The 25,217-nt window shown below is 38.7% G+C and overlaps 1 protein-coding gene across 1 annotated transcript in view; it reads right to left on the reverse strand.

Annotated features, from left to right (window-relative positions):
- The window catches only part of PALLD (palladin, cytoskeletal associated protein), a 340,242-nt gene that overhangs the window by 189,771 nt on the left and 125,254 nt on the right, over positions 1-25,217 (reverse strand). The window contains 5 exon segments of the mRNA XM_030563213.1: positions 533-652; positions 18,182-18,205; positions 18,570-18,711; positions 20,035-20,109; positions 21,110-21,215. Coding sequence (XP_030419073.1) covers positions 533-652; positions 18,182-18,205; positions 18,570-18,711; positions 20,035-20,109; positions 21,110-21,215 — 467 coding nt within the window.

Below are 25,217 nucleotides of genomic sequence, written 5' to 3' on the forward strand. Positions count from 1 at the left end.
TGATGTTACTTTTTCATGTTCGTACTGCTTTATGATCATCCCTTTCATTAACACTTTGGCTGCTCAAATAACATCTTTTTGTTTATTTTATTCCCCCGTGTTTTTTTAGGCTCAGTAAGCACATTAAAAGAGTGTTCACATGTCTGTCTGCACTGCTGCAGGAAGAGGCAACTCTGATTCAGCTGCAGCTGCTTGATAGTACTTGACCCTCTCTATTAGCAGCTGGATTTCTGGAAAAGATTTATGTAGGAGTCTGTATGGCTCTTTTTAAAATGCCTTTCGAGGATAAATGCAATAGCCTTCCTTTATCTCCATTAAGGACAGCTTTCAAACTCAGAGCGTAATCAGTCAGTGCTGGAAGACTCACACACAGATTGAACAGGAGATGCAGCAAGAAGTTGCCTAAACAAAATCGCTGTCTTGCAGCAACTATTTTCTACAAAGGAAGTGGCCAGATAACTGCCCAAATGTCATGTACATTAGACTAGCTAAGAACAGCAATATACAGTTCTTCTGTCCTTTTGACACATACCTGAGCAGACGGTAAGTTGTGCACTACTTGCCACTGACCCATATTCATTTGTTGCTGTGCATGTGAAGGTTCCAGCATCTTCAGGAAAAGTCTCTGCAATTACTAATGTACATATCTCTTCTAGAAATGAATAGAGAGGAACAAACCAATGATCAGCTACGTAAGATGTTGTACATGGAGTTGTGCATTTAAATATCTCAGCGCATTATGAGACAGACGGCTAAGGGTCAACCGCTAATCACTCAAAGTATACTGTTTTTAAAAATGGTTGTACATCCTGAACAGATAGCTCAATAAATCTATGTTTTCAAAGGGGCCTAAATCTAACCATTTTTCATGCCCAAGTTTTTTCACACCCATATCTGTGTACATAAAAGCTGATTTTGGTCCACAAATTGCATTTGCATATGTAAATAATCTAACTATCCAGTTTCCACATGCAAACACAGCTTGTATACTTTAATCCAAGTCATATCTAAACTTTTTTGCTTGCAGATTACAATACGGCCTCCCCCCCGCCACACCTCCAAAATCTTGCATTTATAAAAATATAAGAAACAGCAAAATTCTTTGGCCTAGAACAAACCACTATAAAACAGATACACTTTTTAAAAACCCAAGATGACATTAAAAAAAAAATACACGACTCTCTCATTTGAAAAAATCAGTTTGGCTTGAATATTTAGCTCCTTCTATTGGTCCCTGATTTTTTCCCCATACACTTGTGCATCTCTGATGACCTTTAACAAGCATACCATAGTTAAGATCTGGTCCTACTGAGGTCAACAGGAGATTTGCCATCAAAGCCAATGAGACCAAAATTTGGCCCTGTACTGCCTAATTTCAGGAGGGACAAAGTTGGAAAGCTTGCATCAAAGTCCAAATTTACCTTAAGTTTGGGACTGTTCAAGTCTCTATTTGAGCTTAGCTGCAGTGGTTATTTTACTATGGATAAAGTCTCCTTATTTTCATCACTTTCATTCACTGTAATGGTAATATTTTTGATTAATTGAGCTATATTTTCAGTTTCTCCCAGAAAGTCACCCTATTTTATCTCCTATTGTAACTGTACACAACATAGTGAGCTATAAATAAAAGGGTGATACACTATATTGATAATTCTTAGGGCTGTCAAGCGATTAAAAAATTAATCACGATTAATCGCACTGTTAAACAATAATAGAATACCATTTAACTATTTTGGATGTTTTCTACATTTTCAAATATACTAATTTCAATTACAGCACAGAATGCGAAGTGTCCAGTGCTCACTTTATTTTTTATTACAAGTATTTGCACTGTAAAAAACCAAAAAGAAATGGTATTTTTCAATTCACTAAATACAAGTACTGTATTGCAATCTCTTTATCATGAAAGCTAAACTTACAAATGTAGAATTATGCATCAAAAAAACCTGCATTCAAAAATAAAACAATGTAAAACTTTAGAGCCTGCAAGTCCACTCAGTTCTACTTCTTGTTCAGCCAATCACTCAGACAAACAAGTTTGTTTACATTTGTAAGAGATAATGCTGCCCACTTCTTGTTTACAATGTTAACTGAAAGTGAGAACAGGCGTTCTCATGGCACTGTTGTAGCCAGCGTCACAAGATATTTATCTGCCAGATGCACTAAAGATTCCTACATCCCTTCATGCTTCAAACACCATTCCAGGGGACATATGTCCATGCTGATGACAGGTTCTGCTCGATAACCATCCAAAGCAGTGCAGACTGACACATGTTCATTTTCATTATATGAGTCAGATGCCACCAGCAGAAGGTTGATTTTCTTTTTTGGTGGTTTGGGTTCTGTAGTTTCCGCATCAGAGTGTTGCTCTTTTAAGACTTCTGAAAGCATGTTTCATACCTCATCCTGCTCAGATTTTGGAAGGCACTTCAGATTCTTAAACCATGGGTCGAGAAATCTCACATTGACACCTTCTTTGCGTTTTGTGAAATCTGCAGTGAAAGTGTTCTTAAAACGAACAACCCGTGCTGGGTCATTATCTGAGACTGCTATAACATGAAATATATGGCAGAATGCAGGTAAAACAGAGCAGGAGACATACAATTCTCCCTCAAGGAGTTCAGTCACACATGTAATTAACACATTTTTTTTTAACAAGCATCCTCGGCATGGAAGCATGTCCTTTGGAACGATGGCTGAAGCAGGAAGTGGCATACAAATGTTTAGCATAACTGGCACATAAATACCTTGCAATGCCGGCTACAAAAGCATCATGGAAATACCTGTTCTCACTTTCTGGTGACATTATAAAAAAGAAGAAGGCAGCACTATCTCCTGTAAATGTAAGCAAACTTATTAGTCTTAGTGATTGGCTGAACAAGAACTGAATGGACTTGCAGGCTTGGAAGTTTTACACTGTTTTGTTTATGCATGCGTTATGTAACAAAAAAAATCTACATGTAAGTTGCACTATCGTGATAAAGAGATTGCACTACAGTACTTGTATGAGGCAAATTGAAAAACACTTTCTTTTATCATTTTTACAGTGCAAATATTTGTAATAAAAAATAAATATACACTGATTTCAATTCCAACGCAGAATACAATATATATGAAAATGTAGAAAAACATCCAAAATATTTAATCAATTTAAATTGGTATTCTATTGTTTAACAGTGCGATTAAAACTGATTAATCGCAATTAATTTTTTTAATCATGATTAATTTTTTGAGTTAATCACGTGAGTTAACTGCGACTAATCGACAGCCCTAATAATTCTACAATAGTTTCTGGAAGCAGATTTAAAAATCCCGATTTTGCACAGTTCTCATGGATAGTTTTATTCTAAGGCTGCTCTAGACAACTGGGTCAGGTCTACATCTAAAATGCTGTGGTGGTGCGGCCGCGTAGCTGTAGCGCTTCAGTGAAAACACTACTATGCCAATGGGAGAACTTCTCCTGCCGGCAGAGTTAATCTACCTCAACAAGAGGCAGTAGCTATGTGAAAAGGAAAAGCTCTCCTGTTGTCATAGTGCTGTCTCAGGGGGATTAGGCTGGTATAACTGCATCACTCAGGGGTGTGGATTTTTCACACCCTCGAGTGACATAGTTATACCAACATAAGTTTGTAGTGTAGATCCAGCCTTAAACATTTCCTTTCATAAAACCCATTTTATAATACCTCACCATCCCTCCACACAGGTAATTGACTATTAAACACATACCACATTTTGAAAAGATCCTGCTTCAAAGGAAACAAATTTTACACTCTAATGTAGAACTTCGCATATTCATCTGATTACCAAATACTACAACTGACAATCCACAATTGGAAAAAGCAGCAGAATATTGAATTTCATATGGGAATTAGAGTATGGAAAAGAGCAGTAAGGCTGGGTCATTTACTAAAGCCTTCTCTTAGGTTAAATAATGAAGCTTTGGAAGTCATTCTTAAAGTTTCATTGAGGGCAGCAACCCAATGTCTCAATCAAAATTAAATGATTTTTCCTTTTTAAAATTATCATGTATCTAAAGACTTCCTGTGTTGGAGACAGATTGAAAATGAATGACTAATTAAAAGTTTGGCATAGAATTTTTATTTTTTTTTCCAGACAGTAGAAAACCCCCCCCCACCTTTTTTTGGGGGGAGGGGGCAGCACAGAACACTCATTCTGTGTAATTGCAATAAAGGTGTCTGGTTGTACCGTAGCATGCTGGATTTTATCTTACCCAGATGAAGACTAATGACTCATGAAAGGTCTTATCAGGCAAGTAATGGGTAACACAAGCTTCGTTTTGAACTTCTGAGGTCAGACTTCTCCGAGTCTTGGTGTGTTTTAGGAAGTGGACAGTCTAAGTAACTGTATGCTATATTGTTAACTGCACATGAATCCAGAAGGATGTAACAATCCCTTGGAATGGAATTTGATATGGAAACCATGCTACTTAGTTTCCTGTTAAAGAACAGAACAATTCCAAGTACTGAGTATTTCGGTATAACAAATGGAAATGGCAAACACCATATTTGTCATTCATGTGTTACTTGACACAAAGATACTAGCCATCTAGCAGAATTATCTTATTTCTGTAAGTGCTTATATAACAATACAATTTCTTAAAGTGATTAACAGGGGAAGCACTGAGAATTTACTTCTCAATAATGGATTGATTTAGTTTACTATGTATTCTACCATGACACATTTTATTTATTTAAATAAAATATTTGCAAATACTACATTGCATTAATAATGAATCTCATATAAGGTAACAGTAATTACTATAATTTACAAACTGACTATTTCTGGGGCGGGTGATTGGACAGTCAAATAGAATTGTGTATTTTTGATGTTCCATTATGAGAAACCCATGAGAAAACTGACCAAAGCTAGGTCACAGAAGCTTCAAAAACCCCTAAGGGCATCTGTCTAATTAAAAGATATTTGAGGTGTAAGAAAACTGCCATTGGTGTCAGTGGAATTGTTTCCCAAAAACAAGACTGTTTTTGTCTCACCAAGAATTCTTGCAAAAGGATTTATTAGCAAATATTTGTATAAAACACTGGAGTAAAATATAAGTTCATTGTATGTAGGAATTAGGCAAATAACTCCCATAATAGAAGCTGGATAGCTAGTTCTCTGTGTATTTAGTTAAGTTTTAAATACTGATCTTGTGCGATTATTTCTTTCCCTGTCGCTGTGTTAAATAAAATCCGGTGATTTGAAGTAAATAATGTCTGTTCTATTTCCAGCAATCAGCAGCTGAAAAATAATTTCATCACAGAAATGTGTTCCAGAAGGCAGCTCTGAAATGCTGTTCTCAAGGCCTTGAACATATTTAATACTTGACTAAATGAATACAAAAGCATTCTGTTCGCTGAAACATGTAAAATGCTGAGGCAAGCAAGCACTTGATTATTTTGTCAGTTGGATAACAAGAAGGGTTGTATTTCACAGGTTGATCTTTTTTCTTTTACTGCATGTGAGACCATATCATCATAAGGGAGACCTAAATGTAGTTAAGAAACCCCTCACCCCGACCATTATGTCTGCAATTAGTATATTTTCTATTAGATCTTTAGGGAACAGAGTTCTATCCATGTCCATGTTAGTAATTCTGTTTTTAGTGTTCTGGTTCTGGAGCATTTTTACTAATTTCTCCCTTATGTAGCGTTTTTCAGAGATGAGCATTTACTTCCCAGAATGTTTGTGCGCATCACATGAAAGGTGACACTTTTCTTTGATCTGCAGCTTTGATTTTCAACTTTGATCTTCAGCTTCCTCCATTGTGATGCACATGTAATCCTGGGAAACAAAGAATTTTTGGCCATGATGCAATGTATAGAGCAACAGCTCTATGCATGTCATAGTTCCAAAGCCACAACAGAGTTTGCCATTAAAAAAAAAAAAAAAAAAAAAAAAAAAGAGTGGGTAAGCACAGTGGTCATTTTCTACACTGTGAAAAACCTGTCAGATGTAAACCTGTGTCTTATTTCTAGTCTTGGTCCTTTATGCCCTGAGTCACCGCAGATTAAGAAAGCAATGCACTCAACAGGTCCCCTCTAGTAAATTGGGAATCTGTCTGGAAGGCAAGGAGGAACAAGTAAGTATAGAACAGAATTAAATTGAATGTGATGAGAAACAACAGAGTTCCAGCAGAGACAAAGAGGAGCCTCAAATAAAAACAATAGATAATATCAGCTCAGTCTTGTGAAAACTCTGAACATTTGGTAACAAAAATAATGAAGAAGTTAGTTGACGCCTTCTCTTTTATGTAGGGTATTCTGATCACCGTTCCTGCACTTCCCTCCCACCTACACAGCAGTTCCAGAGTGATTTCAGCCTGTATTCTCATGAGCTCTAAAATTAGAGATTAAAGCTTTACACCAGTGTCAAGATTTCAGAAGACATGCAGCACTGACTAACTCTGGAGATAGTTCATGGGATAGGAGCCACAAAATATTTGGTCAGAACTTAGCTGAGGAGAGGTGTGATGGTTAGCAAAATGGTACAGTTTATGGGCCTGATACCTTATGAGCACCAGAATGAGAAAACGGCTGTTCATTGTGAGAAAATTGAGAATACAGATTCTTAGTGGTGTTGGGCTCTTTATAGTAATATCGATTTTAGGGTTACTCTTGTTGGGGAGGAGTACAGAAATCGATTTTAAGAGCCCTTAAAATCGATTTAAAGTGCCTTGTAGTGTGGACGGGTACAGCGTTAAATCGATTTAACGCTGTAGTGTGGACCAGGCCTCAATCTATGCAGAGAGTAACTCCATTACGCCTAATGCGCATGGGGATGGAAGAATCTTAAAATTCTGGATTTCACAAAGAGTTGAGAACATTCTGAAAATAGAGAGCTGTACATTTGTTATACAACTATATATATATAGTTATATAATTGACAATTGACTATTAAAACATGCTAATAGGTTATAAATACTTTACAATAATTGCTAAGAATATAAAGAACTAGTGAGCTGACCTGGGTATGGAAAGCACCAACATACCAGCCCAGCCTGAGCAGTATGATAAGGACAAGGACAGAATACAAAATACTGCAGATATAGTGGGGTAGCAGAGGACAGCTGGCAGAAGAAAACTGAGGTAGTGTTAGTAGGGAGGTGGATCAGAGTAGCAGGGAAAGCTGGGCTTCTATTATCTCCAATCCAATTATAGTTTTTCTCTCTAATCTAGTGATATCTTTAGTTTATTTTACATTTACCTTTCATTTCTGAATGTTGAATGCTGTTGACCTCATGTTTTCTTTTCTTTTACGTAGTGAAGAGCCAGAACCTTAGCTGATGTAAATTGAGATAGGACTTTCAACTTGGGTGGAGCTACTTCATCTGGGATGTGCCCTATAATGTGTATACTCATTTACTGAGAAATGGTTGTATTTTAAGTTTCACCAAACTACCAGAAAGAAAAGACTGAATTTTGGGGCAGTACTGTTACATTTGCATTATTTTTCAGTTTCAAACTTAATGCGGCCATCTTTGGAAATGTTGTACAGGGCTATTTCCTATCATGCACCCTTGGGCTACTATAGCAAAACATGAAACCTAGAATGCATGATCCAAGATATGTGATGTCTATCTTCTCAGAGGTTTTTGGTCAAATTATGCAGCATTGTGCTTTGAAAGATTTTATGTGCAGCAATTTTCTGGAAATGTAAGAAAAATGATTTTATACAGTTTTCTTCTTACATGCCTTTAGACAATTGTCTTACAGTAATTCAATACAGTTTGTGGCTGGCTCCAGACAGCTGAGTAATGACCAAAGCATCAACAGCTGGCAAATGACTCTATGGGCTTTTTTTTTCTATCCCCAAACAGACTGTTCTTTGAAGGATTCAATCAGCATAAAGTCAAAATGTCAAAGAAAGAAGTACAGAGCAGGTAATTTGACAAACTGTGATGTTGGCCCTAAGTAATCTGACTAGTTATTAATTCACAAAACAGTCTGAAGAGATTTGTGATGCAGGCTGATTTCCGTCTAGACAGAGAAAGGAGTGTAAAACACATTAGGCAGATAGAACATAACAATGACAAGAAAAACCTGTTTCACAGTCTCTCAGCTGTACGAATTTATGGAGATCTCTGCTCCTATTTCATTATTATTGACCTATAAACATATAGGGCTCATTGAACTTGCATTGTAAGGTTTTTAGTCACAGTTGGACACTAGCTATATAACACATAGGATATGCGTAGCATCAAAATATTTCAATAAATTGCTGAAACTGCATCAACCTCAAATTTTCGAGTACTCCACATAATAACAACAGATTTTTATAGTTTGTGAGCTTCCTCATACTTTACTCAATTCTTGTGCATGTTATCACTGCCTGCATTCAGCAGCAGTTGAAATTTGATTGCTTATGAGCCATTTCTTTCACAGGTATTGGTTTATCTGGTTTTCTAGAATCTGCATTGCAACACAAAGGATCCACTGTATTTCTGGAATCAATTCAACTGCTCATTGTAAAACATGCAGTAAGGTTCCTCAACTCTGAAATTCTGCTCCTCGCACAACAGGCAAAGTTAAAGTTCTCCCTGTTTGGACAGATTCTGCTAATTTAAGTTGTATTCCCTATACACATATAGTGTTCGATGCTGCACTCCTGAAACCAGTGGAAGCTTTATCATTAACTTCATTGGGTGCAGAATCGGATCCACTGTCTGGAATATCACTACGAATAGTAGAAACCAGAAAAACTAGTTCAACAATGGCACGTTCAGAGAATCTCACACGGACATCAATGGGAGGGAGTTCCATAAATAAAGCTGGCCAGACATGGAAATAAGAGCATTCTGCACTTTCAAAGTGATGGTGTAGTACATTCCAGAGAGCTGGGGAAGAAATCGTCTCCTGAGTCAGAATACCTCTTACTATTTTCCCATCTTTATATAGGTAGTAGTTTTAAAATAATACTGACAGTAAATTAGTATTTATTTTTAATTATTACAGTATTCACTTCCTTTCCGTTGTACTCTACTTATATTTTAGTTATTAATAATGCTACCACCACCTAGCTCTTTTAGAGCACTTTACAAAGGAAGTGAGTATCATTATCCCCATTTTACAGATAGGGATACGGAGGACCAGGGAAGGGTAGTGACTTTCCCAGGCTCACGCAGCAACTAAAGGCAGAGACAGGAGTTGACCCAGTTCTCTTGAGTCCCAGTCCAGTGTCTGTCTTATCCAGCAGATCCTCACAGTGTCCTAAATATAAGATAATTAGCTCATGTAGCTCTATTCATCTTCAATAAATGGTTAAAACTCCTAAAATATGCAGAGACTATCACATCAATGAGAGTTAATTCTGACAATTTTAACTGGATGTGAAAAAAGCAAAAGGGAGATTTGTTGGTGAACTGTAGACTTTCTAGAAAACTTTGCTTTAAGTTTCACTTGCTTCAGAAACCTTGAGATGTGCTGATGGGGTGAGTGAATAAAAGCTACATTTAGGAGACACAAAGCAGATGACTTGGTAGTAGAGAAAAGGGAAGCTACTTATGTACAGTAACTGGAGTTCTTTGAGATGTATTATAGTATGCACATTCCACTGATGGTGTGGCATCCACCTCATGTGCTAAAGATTGGAGTCTTTTTGGCCAGCAGTACCTAAAGGGGGTGCATGCACTTTTCAGTTCTTGTGCTCTGCTGCGAGGACATATAAGAGCAAAGGACGACCACCCCCTTTCAGTTTCTTCTCACTACAGAATCTCTTAGGATAGGACTCTGAAGAAGGATGCAAGGGTGGGATGTGGAATGTGCGAACAGACAGTACATCTTGAAAAATCCAGTTTCTGTAAATGTAAGTAACTTCCCTTTCTAATTCGAGTGATTGTCTATGTGCACATTCCACTGATGGTGACTCCCAAACAACTATTATATTACGGAGGTAGGAGCTTGAAGTAGTTAAAACAATTATGGAAGGCTTCGTTAAAGGCACATTGTCATGACACCCAAGTAGCAGCCTTTCAAATGTCTGGTACAGCTAAGTTTCACAGTGATGTGGAATGACATAGCTTGTGCTTAGATGGAGTGAGTTCTGATCATGGATGGTGAGTCTACCTTGACTACCTCATAGCATATTTAATGCAATCAGAAATCCAGTTAGATAGTTTGTGAGATGAAATTACTGACCCTTACATCCTTTCCATAATACAAACAATCTTGGAGATGTTCTAAAAAGTTTCATTCTATTTAGGAAGTAAGTAGACCATGGCTCTCCTCACATCCAACACTTGCAGTGTTGCCTCTAATCTGGATGTGTGAGGTTTTGGAAAGAATACTGGTAAGTGTATTGGCTGATTGAGATGGAAATCTGCCACTACTTTGGGAAGGAATTTATGATGTGTCCTCATTCCTACTCATCCAGGTGGAATACTGCAAACAGTCATTAGCACTTGAATCTCTCCTTTTCCAGCTGAAGTTATCACTATCAAAAATACCATTTTCATTGACAGGTGCAGCAGGGAAGAGAAAGCCATTGGCTTGAAAGGTGGTCCCATGAGGGTTGCAGCTCTAGCTCAGGTCCAAGGAGGAACTGGTTCTCTGACAGGTGGAGATTTTTTAACTCAGCCTTTCAGGAATCTCATCACTGTCATATAACAAAAGACTTTATAGTCCTCTACTGGTAGATGATGGGTTGATACTGCCACTAATATACCTTGACAAAGCAGAAAGACAGGTTCTTGCTTTTGAGTTCAAATAAGTAGTCAAGAATCTGAAGGATTGAGGAGTGATGTGGAATCAATTATTTCTGATTACCACAATGAGAAAATGCTGTCCAATTTGAAAGATAAGTTTGTGTTGTTGATTCTTTTCTACTGCTTATCAGAACTTCTCTAACTGGAGAGGACCAAGCCTGCTCTACTGACAATATCCATTCGGCCTCCACATGAGGTGCAGGAGTGGTATATTTGGGTGTTGGATCTGACCCTGGTCCTGAGATAACAGATCAGGCAGCAGATGTAAGGTACTGTGTTGAGCTACTGAGAGTTCACTAGATCTGTTAACAAGAAGTGTCTGGGCCATGCTGGAGCTATGAGGATTAGTTTGGCCAAGCCCTGTTTGAATTTGTGGAGCACTTTGGGAATTAATGAAGTTGAAGAATAAGCATACATCAGAACTCCTGACTATGGTACCAGGAACGTGTCCACTATAGATCCCTGACTCTGTCCTCCTTTTGAGCAGAATTGGACAGCTACATTTGCATAGATTGGCAAAAAGGGTATGATGGTATCTGCCAGTATCCTCTCTTTGATTTCCCACCCATGATTTGGGAGAAAGCGTCTGTTAAAATTGTCCACTCTGCAGTCCAAGTAAGCATATTGCCGGTAGGTATATTCAATGTATGATGTACCAATTCCAGAGTCTGACTGCTTCCTGGCAGAGTGAGGAACGTCTGGTCACATTTTGTTTGTTGATGTAAAACATGATTGTTATGTTGTCAGTCATTATTTGGACCAACAGTCCTGAGATTAGGGAAAAAAAAATCTCACAGGCCTTCTGTACCACTCTAGGAGATGGATGTGCATGTTTTGCTTTCTCAGGGACCATAGGCACTATGTTGTTAGTTCATCTGTACAAGCACCACATCTCTGTAAGGATGCATCCATGACTACTGTTGTGGAAGATACAGGTGCTCTGGATGGGACCCTCTGCCTGCATTTGATGGGTCCTTTCACCATTTCAGTGAGAATAGGACCAAGGGTGGGATGGAAATGGGCTTGTCCAAGTGATGTTTGGAGGTTGTGTAAACAAACTGCGGCCAACCCTGCAAGCATCAGAGGTGAAGTCTGGCATGCGGAGTCATGAATGTTCAGGAGCCTACGTAGCCTAGGAGGGCCAGGCATGACTTTACATTGGTGTTTGGATTTCTTTCTAGATGAAAAAGAAAGAGAAGATAGATTCTCAAACCTGTCTTGAGGAACAGGAGGTGGTGGAGTCCAGGACTGTGCCAATGAATCCATTCCTTTGGACTGAGGTTAAGCTCAGTTTCTCTTTGTTGACTTTCAGGCCTCAGCTCTGAAAATGGAAATGGCTTTGGGGGTCTGAAAAGGCAATTTTCCCCATAACAGCCAATTGTCTAGGTAAAGATACATGTTGATGTTTTGTCTTAAGTAAACTGTTGCTAGTGATAGCACTTGGTTAATACCCTTGGTGCTGTGGAGTACCATCTGGTATTGGTAGTGGTCCTGTACCACTGTAAATCTCAGGTATTTCCTGTGAAGAAATGTGAAAATATACATACTGAATTTGAGAGGTGTAAATCAGTCTCGTGACTTCGGTGTGATGGTTATTGATGCTAGGGTGACTATCTGGATTTTTAATTTGTGAATGAAGGTGTTGGTGTTCTGCAAGTCTAGGATGGGTTTCCAGCCTCTCTTTCTTCAGGATTAGGAAACTGTTGCTAAGGAAACCTTCCCTGTAAGGAACCCTTCTATTGCTCTGAGAGAGGGGCAGGAGGACCTTGTGACATAGTAGATCCTTGTGAGAAGGGTCTTTGAAAAGAGGCAAGGAAGGAGGTTAGGGGTAGGCACTGTAGAAAACTTGATGGAATAGTCATGTGTTATTGTATACATATTGGTAAGTGACCCAGTATGCCTAAAATGAGCTAACAGTTTTCTGAAGGGTAGGTCATAAATTTCTGGAGCTGATGGAGGAAGTACACATCTTTTGACCATCCCATCAAAATGAATGCTTCTAGGACTGAGAAGATGGGGAAATTTGCGGTAGAGCAGTGGGTTGTCTTCTCCTATGGAGATGCTGTCGTTTCCTGGGTTGTTCTGAAGACCTTTGGTAATAAAAGAATTACTGGACTGGTCTCCATGAGGCATACTTCTGTTTCATTTATTTCCCCTTAAGAACTTGTACGTACTCTGAAGGAAAAAAAGGTGTCTCATGAGTCCTTCAATGTGCTGAGGGCCAAGTCCGTTTTAGAGATGAACAACATGACTGCTTTTAAAGGTAAGTCTTCCACCACTGTTTGGACTTCTCCATGATGCCAGATATATGACAACAGCCATTGCCATTGAGCTAGCAGCCATATCCACTGCATCGAGTGCTGCTTGAGACTCTTCTGGCTAGACGCTAGCCTGCATTATCTAACAACACATAGTCTTTGTGACTGTCACTCAGAAGGTTGTCTGGGAAGCAAGCAGTCTTTCTTGTGTGCAGAAATTGTATCTGGCTAATAGGACCTCATAACTGGCTACACAGAACTGTAGGATTGCTGAGGAGTAGGCTTTCTGGCCAAGTAAATCTAGTTTCTTTAGTCCTTTTTCCTTTGGTGTGGATCAGAATTGTTTTGCCTCTTTGTTTATCAAAGCAGTTACAAAGGAAGATGGAGCATGATGCATGTAAAAGAATTCCACACCCATACGTAGGCATCTGATACTTTTTATCTGTGCTGGGGGATGTAGTGGTACAGAAGCAGGTGTCTGCCACAAGATTCTGGCTGGATCCACGATGGTCTTATTAATAGGGACGGCTGAGTTTCCTACTGCAGAGGCTTGATGTATGTGCACCAATTTATATGTCTGTTCTTGTCCCTTTGCCATATGGATTTGGATGGTCTCTGCCATCCTCTTTAATGTGTGTTGGAAACCCTCATAGTTGTCCATTTCTGGGGTGTGGGTTGGCACTAAGACCTGATCAGGTGATGAGGAGAAAAGAATGATTGGTGCTGGCAGGTTGTCTTCCAGTGCCTGCTCTTCCATTACCTCCTCCTCTGCCTTTGGTTGTGTGGGAATCAGAAGGGTTGTTAGGGCAACTGAATGCGCAGTGTCATGGAGGAAGCAGACTTCTGGTGGTGAGGTAGCTTCCTGGGGTTAAAGGGTCCCTAGAGAGGCCACACGGGCATCAGTGTGTAAGAACCTAGAAGCCAGGAGATTGGGAACCATGAGCCTGGAATCTGTGGGTCCCAATACCTTTTGCGTAAGCAGTATCTGGATCCTCTACAAGTTGTTGAGGGCTGTGGAGACAGGCTGGGTAAGCAACTCTGTTGCTGAATTAGACTTTTTTTGTCCTTCAATTCCATAGAGGAATCCCAGAAGAATGTATAACTGGGAGCCATGAGATTTTCCCTCAGAGATTTAGGGATCAAACTACAAGACAGATCATTGTGTGGAATTCAACAACAGAGACAATTGTGGTTCTGGGTGAATCTGCAGGTCCACTGGTGCCAGTATCTAAATAGTGCCAGGCAGGGCAGCATGTACAGGTGCATGGGAACTGGTTTTGTCAGGACACTATGCCACAGTGATGGTGAACTGTCCTGATTGGCTTGATTCCAGTGTCAAAAGAGAGTCAAAAAGAGTCAGTGCCTGGACCACTGAAGTAGGCAGTGCCATGGTTGGTGCTATACTCTTTCCTGAGGTTCTGGATTTTGGTGCCAGATGCTTCAGTGCCATATGGTTTGAACTGTCTTGAGAGTGAGCTTCAGTGGGAACCCTTTTGGGTTGCAAAGTCTCAGACAACATTCAGTGCCATGGGGAGGTTTTCCTGTTAGAGGGAGCTCTTCTGAGTGACCTGCCCAGAGGTCTTCTAGCTCCCTGCAGTCTGTCTAAGGACAATGCTATTGTCATGTTTGCTATTTGAGTTGGAGCTCTTGAATGCCAAGAGTTTGCATTTATATGTAGGCTTGGAAGATCCCTGTACATTGGAATCTACTGAGCCTGTTTCAGAAGTGGGTCTCATTGACTTGGTCATTAGGAAGACCTAAAGGCAGCCCTCCCTGTCCTTTCTAGCTTGGGAGCTAAAGGACCTGCATATTACACATTTACTGGGAATAAGTGATTCTCTGAGAAAACAGAGGGACTTCAAGTGTTCGTTTGAAGCTGGTATAGTTTGCTCCCATGAAGGGCAGTGTTTTAATCCCAGCAAATCAGATGACACCATACTACCCAGGTGAGCTCTAAGAACTGAAGATTGGAACAGGCAACCAAACTATAATATAAACCCATTAGCTTAAACTACAAGAAGGGGCTGGCAGTCTTTTGAACTGTTGGGCTTCATCTCTCAACCATGAGAGGAACTGAACAGCAGCAAGCACACCTCTCCTTTACATGCCCTTGCAGTGGAGCACAAGGACTAACTAGCACATGCATGCCTTATGGATACTGATGGCAAAAAATACTCCCACCTCTAGTATATGAAGCATATGCACCCATCAGAGGAATGTGTATATGAACAATCACTTGCGGGAGCACTGCTGATTCTATTGATATTGATATGCCAAGGGCTTTTCTCATAACACCAAGTATATTAAATCTAGAAACAGAATTTGAAACAGTCCGTATTTTCAAAGAATACTAATTTCCATTTTTTCAAAGGAACTTATCACATTGATCTGCTTTGTTTTATAACATCTAAAAAACAATAACTTGAGTAGAGTCATTTTGCTATAACGAGACATATTGTGGGGGAAGTTTTCAGTAGTGCCACAGAAATTTAGGAACACAGCGAATCTGGGCTTTTAAACACAGCGGGGCTAAATTTTTTATGCAAAATTTTTTTCACCCCAAAATGCAGTCTTTGATGGCTAAAACAATTATCAAATTCAGGTAGACTTTGGCAAAATTATTTTGGTTAAAAAAAATCTGGAAATGTTAAAACAGTCTGAGCATTTCTGAAACTAAATATTTCCATGTTTTGTTTTGGAAAAGCATTTTATTTTGGAATTTCAGTCAATTTTATTAAAAAAACATTTTAAAATGTTTTTCAAAAAACACAGAATCAAAATAAAATGTTTTGTTTGGCACTGACAAACATTTTTGTTAACACAAAAATGAAATTTTTCTCTACATATTGGTTTGCCAAAACTTACTACACATTTTCATTTTGGTTCAACCTGAAACAATTTTCTTTTTCAATTTTTTGGACCTGTACACAAACCAAATAGTCAGTTATTTGTGCAGCATTAGCATAAAATCCCTTAGTTACGTTTGAATATCTCCTCCTTTAGCCCAATTTTTCTGACCACCATATAACCAAACTCCTAGTTAACCACCAGTCAATCACAGCCCACAATGGCAATGCATACCGTATGTTACTCTCCTGCATATCCAAAGGCTTCAGTGGTCTCTGAAACCCTTCAGAAAAATTGGATTGTACTGTAATTTGACATTCTTAACAAATATAGACTAGTGTATAATTATAACCCAAACCCCATAGTTAATACCTGGACTCACTGTTAAACCTCGTGAGAGGCCAGTTTGAGCAAATATACTGTTTTCAACTTTCTTTTAAGGTTGTTACCTCAGTAAACCATGTGGGGTAGTTGCAATAAAAATAAGCACAGATGCAAGTTTTGTACTTATTCCCATGACAACTAATGCCCCAAATAAGTAATGGGATTGCATACAGCAATCTGCACACCCACCTCTTCACATCATCTGCTAATCAACATTTCCAAGGTTCAAAACTGAGGCACTGTGTCTGGGGGCACAATAGGGAAGTGTTTTGCTGGGGGATAAGGGAGATTGATGGAGAAGTGAGGTGAAAAAAGGAGCACCCTCCTTCTATCTTCCAGCCCAGTTTCATAAAACACATGGTGGAAGATCATAGTTATCCATATTAGCCCTTCACTGTTTTTTCCTAGTCCCAAACCCTTCCTCTTCAACCTAGATTTTACCCTAGATCCCTCACATGCACACCACCAGTTCACCTACCCAAATCCCAGCTGACGCCGTTCCCCCGTATTCAATCCCGCCAAATCACCCCATGCCCGCCAGTGCAGAATCTCAAAGCCCCTAGGCTCCTCTAACCAAGTCCTATCAGTTCAGAAACATCCTGCACAACACCTATGTCGCAGGTAGAAAATTATTTTCTTCTGCCCTAACTTCTTCACATCTGAACGCTTGCTTATTTATGAGTTCTGAGCCATCTCCTGTCTGACACTCCAAGGCTCAGAACACTCCACATTCACACACAACCCTTCATGTGCAGAAAACCAGCCCCAGGCTCAGAGTCCTTTACTTTGCTACCTGTCATCCTCTACCACCAAGCTAAGAGGCATCCCCTCCCCCATTTGTTGTTTGATCTGGGAAAGTAGGAGCAGAGGCAGCATATGAAAACAGCCCTATACTCTGCTTATGTTATAATGAATAGAAATAACCCTGCTCTGTGCCTCCTCTCTGCTATCTGTCATTTATGGGCTGCAGGGCCAGGAGTCCCCTGCCAGGCAGCCAAGTGTATTACATTACAGTGGCTGGAGCAATTTTAGTCATACCCAAGAGCTCTCACTGGCAGCAAGTAATGCTACATTCTGTAGTTTGAGCCAGAGAATACAAAGTTGGGACAGTAATGGTAGTATTTAGCCCTAGTAGGTCCTACTAATTAGTTTTTCCCTTGACTTAATCTCTGGAGAAAGGGAGAGGAAGAGAGTTGGCTGCAGTGCTCTTATAGGACATTTGCCAAAGCAATCTATGCAAAAGCCTAAACAATTGCTTCAGAAGAAACCATTTTCTTTCACTCTCACAGAACAGGAGCTAGAAGGTGCCATGATGGTGATTTTAGTGATTTCATGCACAAACATAAAAATGGTATGGCAAGGGAGAACATATGTTCCAATTCCAACAACTTCTAGCTGATAGCCAAAAAAGTCCATAACACAACGTGTGAAGAGTGAAATAAGGATGTAGAGAGAAAAGTGCAAATGGAAGGACCATTTTTATGCCTGCTGAGTTCCAAGAGTCATACCTTGTGAATACACCAGAAAGGCTCACTGGAACTAAAAGGTGCTTATTTTGAGCCAGCTCTGCTTACATTTAGGACAGCTCGCATCTGGGAAGCTAGACTGAGGAAACCAGCATTTAGTGGTCTGGTGTTACAAAACTATGCAAGTAGAATTTGGGTGATGGAATTTTGTGGGGATTGTTTTTCCTCATTAGCTTGCAAGTTGCTCATTTTCTGAGAATAAAGATCATTTAAAGGTTTTGTCAGTGGGGACCTCCGTATTGGTCAGAATGGAATTAACTGTTTAACGAATACAGGAATGGATGTAAAGCACAGTGCAAAATATGAAGCCTGTGATAAAAGAATAGATTGTCTTTAAGGGGGTTTCATATTACCAATGTGCTCCAGAAACATTGTTCTATTTATGGCTTCAATGCAAACACAAAGAGCTAGTGAATCAAAAGATTATTTTTTCATATGATTCTTACCAAGTTCAGCTGCAGACCGGGGCTCTGGATATCACATTATCCAAAGAGAAAATAAACAAGAAAAATGAATTAGAAAGAGGTCACATTAATAAAAATAATAGAAGTTCTGTATAGAAATACTACGGCAAGTACCATATCTATGCAGATGATACTGGCAGGAAAAAATCAAGGATGACATTCATATCACCTGCCTATAATAGTTCTTTTGGAATTAATTTACTTAGTCTGTATTACTATTACCCAAATAAGTGGATAAGAGGTTTTCCCTTTATCCATAACTCAATCCTTATGCTGGAAAGTGACTGCTTTGACTGACTGAGGCTAATTCCACGGTGCTTTCGTGAGAATACATGAATATTATTGGGCTAGCCAAAGGGCTATGTCTTACTTTTCTGGAGAATTCTGAAATCTGGAGAATCTTGGATTTCAACACCCTGTCGAAACCACTCAACGTGCAATGGAGGAGCTCCCCTGATTCTGCACTCTAGTACAACAACCTGTCCTTCAGATGCTGTGGAGTTTTGCAGCTCCTGAAATGTGACAAACATACTTTAAATTAATAAAAAATCCCACATACTTTAAAACACTCAAATCAAGATTCCCTCCTCACCCATCCTCAATTTATTTCATTGTGTCATAACATACTGCTGATTTTCTTTTCCAAGAACAGTGTTTTCAGTTGGACTATGTTTAATACAGGGTCTATTTTTGAATACATATTTATCATGGTTACAGAAGAAGTAGTGCTCTGCTTGTTCTCTAGGAGGCTGATCTTCTGAAAGCAACATCATTGAGAAGAAAGTGGAAAATGGTTAACTCCAAACATCCACAAAAGGTGGATGTCAACAGATAGTTTTTCCATCTTATTTTTTACCCCATGGTGTGAAATGAAGAATTTTCAGCTAGCACACATCTTTTAAGATGTGCATTTTGTTAACGACATATTGGCTAATCTGGACATGAGAGAATAAATTGTTCTTGTTAGTCAATACATATATGTTAAGCATAGTATTAATATAAGTGTTGGGAAGTTATGTTAACTGAATGTATTATACCTGCCTCACAATTCTGTCCAGCCATGTCAAGCATAGCATAACACCTTCCAATAGCTGAAGTAAGCTTTGGCTTAAGTAGATAGGAAAACTGTCAGCATCAGGACTCTAGTGTGTTACCATAGCAACAAGTAGGGAGTTACTCTCACAGGTTAATAGTAGAATGTCCCAAAGGGAAAAGGACAAGATATATGAATGTCCTATCCTGGTACAATCCTAGAAGGTACCTTCATGGACCAGTACCTGAAAGGCTAGTACCCAAGACAAAGAGAAGGAAAAGAACAGAACAAGTAGTTAAAGAAAATTGGAAAAAAACTGGTGGTTTGAATTTTAGTGACATGTAAAGAGTTTTGTAACTTCTACAATCATCCTATAAATACTCCTAGCTAAAATGTGTTACTTGATGAGCACATCCGTTATTGTTAAAATAACTTCAAACCCATTAGATTTTATTATCCAGGATGCAATTGTGGGAATGAGTCTTTCTTATTAGCATGTGTTGCCAAATGTTTCATTTTTAATTTTTGTAGCCATGGCCAAGTACAATAGTGATAGGTATGCTACAAACACATAGAAATGCACATTTAATTCTTTAAAACATTTCAATAGAGCAGAAGAACAGGACATTCACTATTACAATGTAAAGCTGCTTTTCTTAAGTGGCCACTAGTACCTACAAGGAAAAGGACACATAAAAAAAACTATATAAAGTATATGTTTTAATGCAATTACAAGATTCATGCATTATTAGAGACTGGAAAGTAAAACGTAGACTATATATAAATGATAAAGAAAACAGACCTTTGTAAAAATGGGTGTGGAGCAGACAGGCTTGGATCCATCTAGTCGGTACAGATATGAAGTAGGGCTTTGAACCTACAAAATAAAAAATGACAGTCACTTGAAGCGCTAAATGTATTATTACTGTAAAGTTTGAATATGCTCTGATAATATGATCAATATAGATCTAATGCAAATCCAACTACATAATCCTGCAAAGGAGTTTTTATTATAGTACAATCATTGTGTGACATTACTATTTCACATGTGTACTTCTGCAATCAAAATGCAAGATTTAAAGGTTTCGATGCTCCACACGAGAATTGTGTTCCCAATTACCTTAATGAGTTGTGTGTGTTTTGTATCTGATCATCTTTAAAATATCTCCCCAAAATGAAGTACTTCTGCATCTCCTATTATTACGTACCATATAACAGTGTAATATGTTGTTAAAAAAAATAAATCTAAGAAGGGCTTGTAACAAAAGCAGAAAGGAAGAGGAGTTAATTTCAATTAAGTTAATATTGAGAGAAAATGTGATGGTCTAGAGACCAACATAGATACTTTATAACTTACAATCACTTTAGGCAAACTTATTTCCAACAGCTGATGTAAAAAACAGCAAAGTATAACTGAAACCACAACCATTTGATTTAAGTTAACCACAGAAAATAAAAATGAAAGAGTCATTTTGTGCTAAAAGTATGTAATTAAACATCATATGCATAGGGAGTTCTTAGCAGTATAAAAAGAATACACATAAGAATTATCATAAATCATATTAATGTACCATACTGTGTAGTGTTCAGTACATTCTCAAGTGCTCAGCTATTATGGTTATGACTTGTGTAAAAACCTATATAGCACATTTGTGCACATGCTCAAATACTTTATTTGCCCCCATTCTGTGTAAGTAACTTCAACATCTTTTTTTACTAAATTAATCTTTAGATTGCAAATAGCAGTTTAATGATTTCAAGTTAAATAATATGAAGTATGATCCCTCACCCTCCAAAATGGCAGTTCCACCCCCCTATATTTAATTTTGAGAGAGAGATTTAATATATTTGACTGACTTAACATGATGTCTGAGTACCTGCTGAATGGGTACAGAGATAGGCTGAATTACAGCTGTGGTGACTCCAGCCTTTGGAGTAGAAGATCCTATTGTTAAAGAAACAGAAGTGGTTTTCTTCTGGGCTCTGGGAAAAAAGGGGGAAAAAAACAATTTTTTCAGATCATATAACAATTATCAAATGTGTTATTTTGGAACCAACGTAAACTCAAAATTCTTACAGGATTTGAAAGGGATGACAATGTATTTTATTTGCAGCGTTGGTGTAGCTGTGTTTGTCCCAGGATATTAGACAGACAAGGTGGGTGAGCCAATATCTTTTATTGGACCAACTTCTGTTCGTGAAAGAAACAAATTTTCCAGCTTACACAGAGCTCTAGAGACCAACAAAGATGTCTGAGTACCTGCTGTAAGGTACTGAGTACCTTCAGGAAGAGCTCTGTGTAAGCTGGAAAGCATGTGTCTTTCACCAACAGAAGTTGGTCCAATAAAATATTACCTGAACCACTTCGTCTTTCTACTATATTTTATTGTCTATTCCCCCTCCTAACTATCTTTGTCTCTATGCAATTTATAAACTCATGCTGATCACACTGCCAAATTAAAATTACAAAATCAGCTTCCATCTTAGTCCATGCTCATAACCTTCCAAAATATTAACTTCGGGCAAAGACAGAGAATATCAGCCCAAAGGGTGAATATGTTGGAAGGTTTGAACTCAGTCCCTTCATCAGCTGCTTTTCAGTTATGGAAGTATTTAAATTGTAAAACAAAACATTTTATTTAAAAACACAAACTTGACATCCACTCAAGTCCTCTGAGGATTAATGCTTTTGTTTTGGTTTGGGGGATAGATTCTAGAAAATTATAAAAATCAATGAATAATGGTTTAAATGATATAACTTCTGAATGTGCACAGCTGACATCTAAGATTTCATAAAGCTAGATCCAGCCTGTACCACCCTTACTCACAATGATTAAATACCCACTTTTCCACAAGTAGTGAATTTTCTTCAGAATGACTACTCAGAGCAATCATGGGCAAGGATGGTAGATCTGATCCTTAATGATGCCCACGCTTGTAACACTGCATATTTTCTATACCTAATCAAAGAAGGAGATTCGACAAGGACAGAAGATGCAGCACATACGCTGTTGCTAGCACAATATGTTTGTCAGAGATTTCCGTGAAAGAAACCAATAATACACAATTCTGAACATCCAGGATAGGAAAAAGTGTTGAAATAAACAATGTAAGGCTTCTTGCATTATAAAATACTTTGCAAATTCTAAGATTTAATCCAGAAAATAAGTTGCTCTATTTTCACATTGCAAAGAAACAGTTATCACAATATAAACAGATATATTATTGCTTGTTTACATTTCAGAGAAAACTCTTATCACTATGTCCACCTTTTTTCTCTCCTTCTGGGAACATCCAAAAACTTAAAAACTAAGTAAGATATTGGATACAGGTGAACACGCAACAACATTTTGTTTTGGGTAAAATTTCACAAAGTTGTAAAATTGTTTATTTTGCTTTAACTCTCAAAAATGTACTTTTCCAAATTTCATATACATCAAAATTCAAACTCTCTTTTAAATGGGAACATTAGTATATATACCATTACATGAATGCTTCCCCCTGCCCGAAAATGTTTATTCAAATTCAGTATTGCCAAAGTATTTCCAAATATAAATTTGGCTCAGCTAAACTACTGGGAAATTTACCTCTTTGTCATGGAGATGTATGTATTATATATACTAGTGATATATTTAAAAAATTAATCATGAATAATTGCGCTATTAATCACACTGTTAAACAAAAGAATACCATTTATTTAAATTTGTGGATGCTTTCTACATTTTCAAACATTGATTTCAATTACAATGCAGAATAGAAAGAGTACAGTGCTCACTTTATATTTATTTTTATTAGAAATATCTGCACTCTAAAAAACAAAAAGAAATAGTATTTTTCAATTCACCTAATACAAGCACTGTAGTGCAATCTCTTTATCATGAAATAATATCATTTGATATCATTACAAATGTAGAATTATGCATCCAAAAAACCTGCATTCAAAAATAAAACAATGTAAAATGTTAGGGCCTGCAAGTCCAATCAGTCCTACTTCTTGTTCAGCAAATCACTCAGACAAACAAGTTTGTTTACATTTGCAACAGATAATGCTGATCACTTCTTGTTTACAATGTCATCTGAAAGTGAGAACAGGTGATCTTATGGCACTGCTGTAGCCAGAATCACAAATATTTATGTGCCAGACGAACTTAAGAATCATATGTCCCTTCATGCTTCAACCACTAGTCTAGGAGACATGCATCCATGCTGATGACGGGTTCTGCTTGATAACAATCCAAAGCAATGCAGACCAATGCATGTTCATTTTCATCATCTGAGTCAGATGCCACCCACCCACAGAAGGTTATTTTCTTTTTTGGAGGTTCGGGTTCTGTAGTTTCCACATTGGAGTGTTGCTCTTTTAAGACTTCTGAAAGCATGCTCCACACCTCGTCCCTCTCAGATTTTGGAAGGCACTTCAGATGCTTAAACCTTGGGTCGAGTGCTGTAGCTATGTTTAGAAATCTCATATTGGTACCTTCTTTGCGTTTTGTCAAATCTGCAGTGAAAGTGTTCTTAAAATGAACAACATGTGCTGGGTCATCATCTGAGACTGCTAAAATATGAAATATATGGCAGAATGTGGGTAAAACAGCAGGGGACACACAATTCTCCCCTACGGAGTTCCGTTACAAATTTAATTAACACATTGTTTTTCTTAATGAGAGTCATCAGCATGGAAGCATGTCCTTTGGAATGGTGGCCAGGGGAGGCTCCAGGCCCCAGCATGCCAAGCGCATGCTTGGGGTGGCATGCCACAGGGAGCGCTCTGCCGGTCGCCGGAAGGGTGGCAGGCGGCTCCGGTGGACCTCCCGCTGAGGTGCCTGCGGAGGGTCCGCTGGTCCCACAGCTTCAGTGGTGCATCCACAGGCATGCCTGCGGGAAGTCCACCGGAGCTGCAGGACCGGTGACTGGCAGAGCGCCCCTCGCGGCGTGCCACCATGCTTGGGGCGGCGAAATGGCTAGAGCCGCCCCTGATGGTGGCTGAAGCATGAAAGTGCATATGACTATTTAGCATATCTCGCCATAAATACCTTGCAATGCTGGCTACAAAAGTGCCATGCAAATACCTGTTCTCACTTTCAGATGGCATTGTAAATAAGAAATGGGCAGCATTATCTCCTGTAAAATGTAAACACACTTGTTTGTCTGAGCAATTGGCTAAACAAGAAGTAGGACTGAGTGCACTTGTAGGCGTTAAGTTTTATATTGTTTTGTCTTTGAGTGCAGTTATGTAACAAAAAAAAAATCTACATTTGTAAGTTGCACTTTCACGATAAAAGCAGCAAAGAATCCTGTGGCACCTTATAGACTAACAGACGTTTTGGAGCATGAGCTTTTGTGGGTGAATACCCACTTCGTCAGATGCATGTAGTGGAAATTTCCAGGGGCAGGTATATATATGCAGGCAAGCTAGAGATAACGAGGTTAATTCAATCAGGGAGGATGAGGCCCTGTTCTAGCAGTTGAGGTGTGAAAACCAAGGGAGGAGAAACTGGTTTTGTAATTGGCAAGCCATTCACAGTCTTTGTTTAATCCTGAGTTGATGGTGTCAAATTTGCAGATGAACTGAAGCTCAGCAGTTTCTCTTTGAAGTCTGGTCCTGAAGTTTTTTTGCTGCAGGATGGCCACCTTAAGATCCGCTATAGTGTGGCCAGGGAAGCTGAAGTGTTCTCCTACAGGTTTTTTTATATTGCCATTTCTAATATCTGATTTGTGTCCATTTATCCTTTTCCATAGAGACTGTCCAGTTTGGCCGATGTACATAGCAGAGGGGCATTGCTGGCATATGATGGCGTATATTACATTGGTGGACGTGCAGGTGAATGAACCGGTGATGGTGTGGCTGATCTGGGTAGGTCCTGTGATGGTGTCACCATCATATGCCAGCAATGCCCCTCTGCTATGTACATCGGCCAAACTGGACAGTCTCTACGGAAAAGGATAAATGGACACAAATCAGATATTAGGAATGGAAATATACAA

This window comes from Gopherus evgoodei, chromosome 5 (assembly GCF_007399415.2).
Source record: "Gopherus evgoodei ecotype Sinaloan lineage chromosome 5, rGopEvg1_v1.p, whole genome shotgun sequence".
NCBI classification, from domain to species: domain Eukaryota; kingdom Metazoa; phylum Chordata; order Testudines; family Testudinidae; genus Gopherus; species Gopherus evgoodei.